This window comes from Carassius auratus, unplaced genomic scaffold (assembly GCF_003368295.1).
Source record: "Carassius auratus strain Wakin unplaced genomic scaffold, ASM336829v1 scaf_tig00047378, whole genome shotgun sequence".
NCBI lineage: Eukaryota > Metazoa > Chordata > Actinopteri > Cypriniformes > Cyprinidae > Carassius > Carassius auratus.
In genome coordinates this window covers 24,690-34,986 of record NW_020527024.1, presented here as the reverse complement: position 1 = coordinate 34,986, position 10,297 = coordinate 24,690, and the positions used below count along the sequence as shown (strand labels likewise).

Below are 10,297 nucleotides of genomic sequence, written 5' to 3'. Positions count from 1 at the left end.
GTGAATCTCTCCTGGTCTCAGGCAGAAGTGGTCTGAGGGCAGGACGGTGAATCCCTCCTGGTCTCAGGGCAGATGTGGTCTGAGGCAGGACGGTGAATCCCTCCTGGTCTCAGGGCAGATGTGGTCCGAGGGCAGGACGGCGAATCTCTCCTGGTCTCAGGGCAGATGTGGTCTGAGGGCAGGACGGGAATCCTCCTGGTCTCAGGGCAGAATGTGGTCCGGAGCAGACGGTGAATCCCTCCTGGTCTCAGGGCAGAAGTGGTGAGGGCAGGACGGTGAATCCCTCCTGGTCTCAGGGCAGAAGTGGTCGAGGGCAGGAAGGCGAATCTCTCCTGGTCTCAGGGCAGATGTGGTCTGAGGGCAGGACGGCGAATCCTCTCCTGGTCTCAGGGCAGATGTGGTCTGAGGGCAGGACGGCGAATCTCTGGTCTCAGGGCAGAAGTGTCGAGGCAGGACGGGAATCTTCCTGTCTCAGGGCAGAAGTGTCCGAGGCAGGACGGATCTCTCCTGGTCTCAGGGCAGATGTGGTCCGAGGGCAGGACGGCGAATCTCTCCTGGTCTCAGGGCAGAAGTGGTCTGAGGGCAGGACGGCGAATCTCTCCTGGTCTCAGGGCAGAAGTGGTCCGAGGGCAGGACAGTGAATCCCTCCTGGTCTCAGGGAGAAGTCATTTTTCTGTTCTCAGGGCAACATAGTTGGACAAAAGGGAGTCAGCTGTCTTCTCTGGTCTCAGGGCAGAAGTCATATTTTTTTATGTATTATTTAGTATATTAGCCAGTTTGTATAATATGCAGCGCTGCCTGGAAGACTTTATTGAGGGCTCAAATTTCCATCAAGCGAAAAAGTCAGGGGTGAGATAAATGCAGCCAAGACTTGTAAAATAGAAAAGAGAAGATGAAAAAACGTATTCTTCTTCTTCGACTATGTTAGTTAAATATTTATCAGGACCGATCAGTTTGATGTTTAGCCTGTGTTTCTCCAAAAATCTTTGTTCAAGTATAGTGTCTTTTCTAATTTCAGAATATGGCGACACATTGGGTGAATGGTGTTAAAAAACGGTTGAAGAAGCCACATGACTCGCAGGGTCAACCAAGATGGTTGTTGTCATTAGGGGGGATGCAAGGAGTTCATGGAGGGTTACATTAAAGAAGTGCAGGAGAAGGAGCATTGCTACTTCAGACCCCAGTCTGCCGCCGGCAGGACTATTATTACTATGGCTGTGACCGTGGGAATCACGCTGCAGGCAAAAGTAATGGAGAAGCCACACAAACTCGGGCCAATTCTTGCAAGGCATAACATCTCTTTCAAAGTCATTCACAGATGCCGGAATATCAGGTGCCATAATCCAAAAAGATGCTACAGCACACTGGCCATGACGAGGCTAATTCTAAAGAGAAAAACCGCATCCACCCAGACCTGCATTCGCTCATTGAAATATGGTTTCAACAGGGTTGTTCTACTTCTGAGATCTTAATAAAAAGCTATGATTGGGCTCAACCAAAATGGGCATGTGGACAAAAAAGACCGCCGGTTTTACTTAACCCCTAATGACATTAGGCTTTTAAAGAAAAACCTCAGAGGTGTGGGTGACAGTGATTCTGTCAGTTGTGGACCATTTGGTTTCCATGGAACTCAGAGACAACATCTGTTTTTTATCAGCCACTTCACAATGAACAACCATTCATTTTAGTTGTACAAACACCATTTCAAAAACAACTTTTGGAAGAGAACCCTCATCCAATGGTTTTCATGGATGCTTCATACAAAGGCATAACAGCCTACGGGTATGCATTTTATGCACTGTTATTGATAAACAAAACTGGAAGAGGCGTGCCATTTGCCTATTTTATCCTGAGCAAGGAAACTACTGCAACAGTAAGCCTCTGCCTACAGAAGCTTCAAGTGAGTAACCCAAGCTTCTATCCAAGGTCAGTCAAATGTTGGCATTATTTATGTTATACTGTATTTATTCTTTTCTTTGTAATTGGAACAACAGGAAATATGCATGTTTGACTTTGATTCTGAAAATACTACTGCACTGAGCTACAGCTTTTGAATTTTGGATCTCACTAGGTTCTTAACTCACTATTCTAAATTTTTCTTGATACAATGTTTACAATATACAATACACTTTGTCTAATGTATGCTTTCGGGTGTGGTGCAACTTTTTCCTCTTTTGTCTGTTTTTCAATGTTACAGGTCAGTGATGATGGACCGTGACTTGAGAGTGCTTGATGCTATTAAAAGCATTTTCCCAAATGCAAAGCTTCTCCTTTGTTGGTTCCATGTGCTTCAGGTAAGTCGATGAATATACAATATCACTATTTGTGACATTTAAATCTACAATGTTGTGCAGTTGACATTGGGTGTGTAAACAAGTGTAATCTTAACTGTACTGTATATTTAAAGGGGGGGTGAAATGCTCGTTTTCACTCAATATCCTGTTAATTTTGAGTACCTATAGAGTAGTACTGCATCCTTCATAACTCCAAAAAGCGGGGCTCGAACCCGGGTCTCCGGCATGGGAGGGGATGCACTAACAAGGAGGCTGAGATATTTTAAGCAGTTTTACTCACCGACTGCGGTTCCAACACACAATCTTGACTTTTTCGTTGGGACTGCATCATCCTTAAGAAATAAACGATACGCAAATCCGTCGTCAAACTGGGCCTTGTTTGTAAAACAAGCATCTTCGAAATGCAGGGAACAAACAAAAACACTTGCACAACTCCGTTGATGCTCTGTAAAAATAAACTCCATCCACTGGTCCCTTAATGCGTTTTTTTTTTTTTTGGTAATCTGTGCAGGGTTGTCTTACCCTGGCAACCAAAAACACACTACTTTTTTGACTTTTAGCGACGCTCTCGTTTTGATCAGTGAAATGTCTGTGCTCAGCCTCGCTATACGGGAGAGCACGCTCTTCCGCCAGAAGTGCCCTAGGACCCATATAAGGAAATTCTGCTCCATCTAACGTCACACAGAGCCATACTCGAAAAAAACTTTCCGAAACTTGTGACAAACCGGAAGGAGTATTTTTGGAACAGAAATGCTCCTTCAAACATACAACTTAATTTTTGAAACTTTGTCCATGTTTAGCATGGGAATCCAACTCTTTAACAGTGTAAAAAAACTCAGTATGCATGAAATAGCATTTCACCCCCCCCCTTAAGGGCAATCAACTAGTGGTCTGCAGTGTAATTGCAGGTGGTTGTGACATAAATACTTACAGTTTGCATTATATGCTTATTTCAAATCCTGAGTTCTACTTGCATGAAACATGAAAATTTGGGATATATACAGAGTTACATTGCAGTACAATAACATAAACTCCCTTTTGGCCAAGCAATGGAAACTAACTGCCACGTGACTGGGTGAAATAACATACCCTAATGTGCATCTGAAGCAATTTATGCTGTTATAGGCTGTTAACCGGTGGCTTGTGAAGACAGATGGAGGTCACCTGACACCTGAACAAAGAAATGTGGTCATTCATGCCATGGCATCAATGAAAGCATGTCTGACGGTACTATATTTTCTTACATTCATAACCCCAGTGCAACTAAGTGGTCCTGACCAAATTATGCATTCTGTAGTGTACATACTAGTGAGTTTACAATTATTTATGCTTTTTCTTTTTAAGGTTTGTATATAAGCATCTCAGATTAAATGTTTTTCCCCTAAGGAGGAAGAGTTTCTCAATGTATCTGCCAAGAAGTGCAGTGAGATCGACACCTTTTTGGGTAGTCCCCATGTAACAACTTATCTGAAGACAAATTGGTTTACCTATGCGGAGCTGTGGGTAAACTTTGGCAGAACGTTCTATCACTGCAGCAGTGAGACAAACAACAAGGCTGAAAGGTATTTTACTTAAATTTGCCAATAATATTTAAAATTTATTTTCATATTGGGATCAGAGTATTTGCTTAAAACATTGGAGTGTTGCTAACATCATGGCCCCAGAATTATGCACGCAAATATAGTGCCAGTATCTACTAGCTTTTCTCAAAATGGCATGGGCCTATATAATACCACATATTGAACACTGACTTACTATGCACTGAACGTTATGTCTTACCACAAGGCCGGCTCACCTCGTGGCCTGAGGCAAAGTTTACCATGAAAAATCTATATTCCCCAAATAAGCAGTTAATGCAGCTCTTTAGGTTGAATGAGCGAAGTTTCACTAAAGTCAGAAAAAATATGTAGGAATCAGTGTTTTACACTGCTAGTTTATTTTGTATTGGTGTTCAATTATTTTCTCCCAATTTGATAGGAAGCCAATGGTATGGTGGGTGTCAGATTTGTAATTGTCAAGCTTTTCATGTTATTCATGCCTTTTCTGTCTTAAAGATTCTTCCTTACGTTGAAATACCAGTTCCTGCGAGGCCAGGCAAACCGAAGAGTCGACCAACTTCTGCTTTTGCTATGTGGAGATGTAGAAAAGTATTACAGGTTAGTAATCTCTCTAACAGGGAATGTCAATTTTGCCAAATGGCTATTTCAGCCTGTTATAGAATAAAATAAAATGAGACGCAGCTACAGTATTGTTCAAAATAATAGCAGTGCAATGTGACTAACCAGAATAATCAAGGTTTTTAGTATATTTTTATTGCTACGTGGCAAACAAGTTACCAGTAGGTTCAGTAGATTGTCAGAAAACAAACAAGACCCAGCATTCATATGAAGGTATTTTTGATTCAAATTAACTGAGCACCTGTGGCAGTGCGATTTGTAGTTGTAGAGAAAAGCCACACATGTGTATCAGTAAATTTGAAGTCACAGAGTGAAATGTTTTAAGAGATGCAAACCTGTAGCCTTTTTTTCTCTCCCACAAACACAACACAACAGTTACACCTTCTCAAATTCTTCATTGCAGGTGCACAAATCCTATTCTACAAATCACACATTTAGAAACTCGTACGCTCACATTTTTGAAACAATTGCTGCAGTGAATGTGGTGCAAAACGCATTTACACACCCGCATCAAGAAATGTGCAGTCGTGGAGAAATGTTGAACATCCGCAAATCAGTACGTGAATTCATCAAATGAGAGTTGCACACTTGTAGAATATTTTCTCAGAATGTCTTGTATATTTTTCTAACACAAACACAAAGTACATAACTACAGCTTCTTGAATCTGCTGCGATGAAGCTCAGACACTGTTTTTTCGCTTTCAAGCGACAAGTTTCGCGCTCTCCCTTTTGCACCGAGATATTTGGTTCAAAAGTTATTTGTGCATCTGTAGAGGTAGTGGGCGGGACTGTTTAGAGATTACAGAATTTCAGCCAATCAGAAGAGCTACTGAGCCAGTAGATATACGCCCCAAGCAGTTTTACGCCCCTGTTGTTCCTCATGCGTCCAGTAGGGGAAGGCAGTATATTAGTATATGAGCCCAGTCATTTATAAGAACAGCAGACCATATCTATATGTATGATAGTAAAGTACTTGTTGTTGATTGTATTGTGTAATGATGCAACATTTATTATTTATAAAAGATTGATCAATTAAATAAGAAAGAATAGCGATATCAATTCAAAAGATGGATCAGTTTATTTCGAGAGGCAAAAGTACTTGATTGAGTCAGATGTTCTGTCTGACTCAAACTTAACTAACCACAGTCTATCATCAATGGACAAAAAAAAAAAAAAACAATCAAAGTGACTTGACACTTTTTCCAAGTGTTCCATCAATATTGTTCATTGAAGATCAGGAGCGAATTGATGTTATCTACACTCAGATGACTTCAATTTTGGATGGCACACCTACACACACCCACAGTGACCAGATCCGATTCATTATGGATGTCCCTTTTCCAGAGGTATGGTCTTGTGTGTTAGTTGTGCTCTGCATGGTGTCATATTCACATTGTTTTTAATGTCAAATAGTTTATCCATAATATTAGATAATTTCTATAAAATAATAGTTTTGTGCTTAATATAGAAAAGGAACTTTGGATTTTGTTGTAAAAAAAAAAAAAAGCAAAATGATGCTTGGCTTATTTGGGCTGTGATAAATCTTTCTCTGGTAGTCCATCATCTGTGCTCTTGCTGTTGTGAAAGATGTGTCCATCTTGGAGGCTGAGGAGCAATTCCTTCGAGGACCTGTCATTGACGCAAGGTACTGTAAGGATCCTATAAAGGACAAAAAAAATTGAAACATGACATCCTGCCATTATTTATAAATAACCATTGTTTTCTACCACTATGCAACTTTTGCTTTTTTATTTATTTTTATCAGTGAGTGGGATCACTTTGACAGCAGGATAAAGAAACAATTAAAGAAGAGTAGCAAACCATTGGAGAGTCATCTACAGGAGTCATGCTGTTAAGAAATAACCAAGTCATGGTGTTAATAAATTTTTTTTGTGAACAACAATATTGTCTTTCTTTTAAATGACCCTTGGAACTTTAGAAAATTGTTAAATTTTGTTGGTCTTCATAAAATGCTATGTAGAACATGTTCTGTTGCTGTATAACGAGCAATTGTGAATTGTAAAGCAAATATTTCATTTAGGATCCATATGATTACACAGTACTGTATGTCTAATGGCCTGAATATGGTTAATATCTAAATATAACTTAATATAAATTCACAACATCATATATCAGTCAATCTCTGTATATAAAAACAGTTTATAAATATATATAAATAATACATTTTACAGTAGGTCGTAGGTCTGCAGCCTCCCCCTACTGGACGCATGAGGAACAACAGGGGCGTATATCTACTGGCTCAGTAGCTCTTCTGATTGGCTGAAATTCTGTAATCTCTAAACAGTCCCGCCCACTACCTCTACAGATGCACAAATAACTTTTGAACCAAATATCTCGGTGCAAAAGGGAGAGCGCGAAACTTGTCGCTTGAAAGCGAAAAAACAGTGTTTGAGCTTCATCGCAGCAGATTCAAGAAGCTGTAGTTATGTACTTTGTGTTTGTGTTAGAAAAATATACAAGACATTCTGAGAAAATATTCTACAAGTGTGCAACTCTCATTTGATGAATTCACGTACTGATTTGCGGATGTTCAACATTTCTCCACGACTGCACATTTCTTGATGCGGGTGTGTAAATGCGTTTTGCACCACATTCACTGCAGCAATTGTTTCAAAAATGTGAGCGTACGAGTTTCTAAATGTGTGATTTGTAGAATAGGATTTGTGCACCTGCAATGAAGAATTTGAGAAGGTGTAACTGTTGTGTTGTGTTTGTGGGAGAGAAAAAAAGGCTACAGGTTTGCAACTCATAAAACATTTCACTCTGTGACTTCAAATTTACTGATACACATGTGTGGCTTTTCTCTACAACTACAAATCGCACTGCCACAGGTGCTCAGTTAATTTGAATCAAAAATACCTTCATACATTCATGATATGCACGCTCTTAAGGCTGTGCGATTGGGCAATTAGTTGAAAGGGGTGTGTTCAAAAAAAATAGCAGTGTCTACCTTTGACTGTACAAACTCAAAACTATTTTGTACAAACATTTTTTTTTTCTGGGATTTAGCAATCCTGTGAATCACTAAACTAATATTTAGTTGTATGACCACAGTTTTTTAAAACTGCTTGACATCTGTGTGGCATGGAGTCAACCAACTTGTGGCACCTCTCAGCTGTTATTCCACTCCATGATTCTTTAACAACATTCCACAATTCATTCACATTTCTTGGTTTTGCTTCAGAAACAGCATTTTTGATATCAACCCACAAGTTCTCAATTGGATTAAGGTCTGGAGATTGGGCTGGCCACTCCATAACATTAATTTTGTTGGTTTGGAACCAAGACTTTGCCCGTTTACTAGTGTGTTTTGGGTCATTGTCTTGTTGAAACAACCATTTCAAGGGCATGTCCTCTTCAGCATAGGGCAACATGACCTCTTCAGGTATTTTAACATATGCAAACTGATCCATGATCCCTGGTATGTGATAAATAGGCCCAACACCATAGTAGGAGAAACATGCCCATATCATGATGCTTGCACCTCCATGCTTCACTGTCTTCACTGTGTACTGTGGCTTGAATTCAGAGTTTGGGGGTCGTCTCACAAACTGCCTGTGGCCCTTGGACCCAAAAAGAACAATTTTACTCTCATCAGTCCACAAAATGTTCCTCCATTTCTCTTTAGGCCAGTTGATGTGTTCTTTGGCAAATTGTAACCTCTTCTGCACATGCCTTTTTTTTAACAGAGGGACTTTGCGGGGGATTCTTGAAAATAGATTAGCTTCACACAGACGTCTTCTAACTGTCACAGTACTTACAGGTAACTCCAGACTGTCTTTGATCATCCTGGAGGTGATCATTGGCTGAGCCTTTGCCATTCTGGTTATTCTTCTATCCATTTTGATGGTTGTCTTCCGTTTTCTTCCACGTCTCTCTGGTTTTGCTCTCCATTTTAAGGCATTGGAGATCATTTTAGCTGAACAGCCTATCATTTTTTGCACCTCTTTATAGGTTTTCCCCTCTCTAATCAACTTTTTAATCAAAGTACGCTGTTCTTCTGAACAATGTCTTGAACGACCCATTTTCCTCAGCTTTCAAATGCATGTTCAACAAGTGTTGGCTTCATCCTTAAATAGGGGCCACCTGATTCACACCTGTTTCTTCACAAAATTGATGACCTCAGTGATTGAATGCCACACTGCTATTTTTTTGAACACACCCCTTTCAACTAATTCAACTAATTGCCCAATTGCACAGCCTTAAGAGCGTGCATATCATGAATGCTGGGTCTCATTTGTTTTCTGAGAATCTACTGAACCTACTGGTAACTTGTTTGCCACGTAGCAATAAAACAATATACGAAAAACCTTGATTATTCTGGTTAGTCACATTGTACTGCTATTATTTTGAACAATACTGTACTTTCATGAAGCTTGCCACCCTCTCACAGTCTTAACAGTGAATTATTTTTTTTATGGAGCTGTTGCACTAGAAAACCATCACCATGGCAATGACTACACAATGAAACTTGCATTTAGCTAAAATCTATCCAACAATAAGGGCCAATATACAGTATGGTTATGAGTTTATGGTATTGCATAAGTTATTGGCCATCCAGTCAGGATATGCAAAATGTGTGCCATTTAAAAGTTTGTGATGGTGCCCTTACCTGTGTTGCAGCTAGGTAGGGCACACTCTCACACACTGGTGTCCTGTCGCTCCCCACTGTCCTATCTGAGGCAAAAGGCTACTATTTTACTGTAATTCCAAATTTGTGTCTTGTTTTTCATTACTGCAGCTACATGGATGGACTCAGCGAAGCAGGACGACTGACATTATCCAGCTCTACTGCTCACCAGGCTGCTGCGCTGCTGTTTAAAAATGGTGTTGGCAAAGATTTGGACATAGAAGCGGGGCAGTGCTTTGTGCCGTCACAGTCGACCAACACAGCCTACAAAGTTAACTTGTTACACTTCACGTGTGAATGCACCAATTTCCGGATGGGAAACATATGCAAACATCTTCTCTTGGTGAAGATGGAGGTAGGCAGGAGAGGTATTGACATTGAAAAAATGCGGAATAAAAAAGCGCTAGAAATCATCGGCCTCCGTCTCTACCAGCAGACTGAAGATGAAATAACCATCTTCAATAGTGATGGGACTATGAGTATTGTGAATAGGAAAACTCCGACTTTGTGCACATGCATTGCTAATAGTTTTGGAGAAAGATGTGTTTGCATACATGTCACGCATGTCCTCAAGCCTCAAGACATTCTCACAGACCCCAAAGAAAATGCACCAGTGTCTGAAGCCTCCCATGGGAATCCTCCCATACAGTCCATGTTATCAGACCTACTAGAGTGGAGCAAGTCCGAAGCATTTGAACATACCCCTGAACTGTACAATACCATCCAAAGAGCACACAAGCTGGCTTTTGGAAAATTCACTGCTGTGTCCAGAAAAAGGAAAATTACCCCTTTACATGGTTACCGTAAAAAAATTAAAAAAGCTAGACTGCAGAGAGCAGTAGTTGAGAACTTTAAAAACAAAAGAAGAGCAAGAAGAACTTAATTCTGTTATTCTGGAGGTCTCATTGTTTGCATGTGAAAGCGCCCGTCTTGATTGGTTGATGAATTTTCTTGGTAGTTGATCAGGTAAATAAAATACTGATAATTAAATCAAAGTTTTATGAAGTTTTGGGAAATGTATAGACTTCTTACATTTAATGGCAGAAGCAATAGTAGTGTTTTACCAATATGAAATGTAAATTATACCAGCAGAGTGGTGAAGTACACAGGTCCCGTAATTCAGTAAAAGTATTGATCCCCAAGAAAAATGTACTCACAATTACAAATAAAGAAAA

The 10,297-nt window shown here is 40.1% G+C and overlaps 1 protein-coding gene across 1 annotated transcript; it reads left to right on the top strand.

Annotated features, from left to right (window-relative positions):
• The first annotated feature begins 395 nt into the window (after positions 1 to 395).
• On the top strand, positions 396 to 10,266 carry LOC113088840 (uncharacterized). The gene is made up of 6 exons (XM_026255846.1): positions 396 to 574; positions 2,198 to 2,294; positions 3,420 to 3,521; positions 3,681 to 3,856; positions 4,349 to 4,450; positions 9,234 to 10,266. Exons 1-6 carry the CDS (start codon positions 396 to 398, stop codon positions 10,003 to 10,005), a joined length of 1,428 nt encoding a protein of 475 aa, XP_026111631.1. The 3' UTR covers positions 10,006 to 10,266.
• The last annotated feature ends 31 nt before the right edge of the window (positions 10,267 to 10,297 follow it).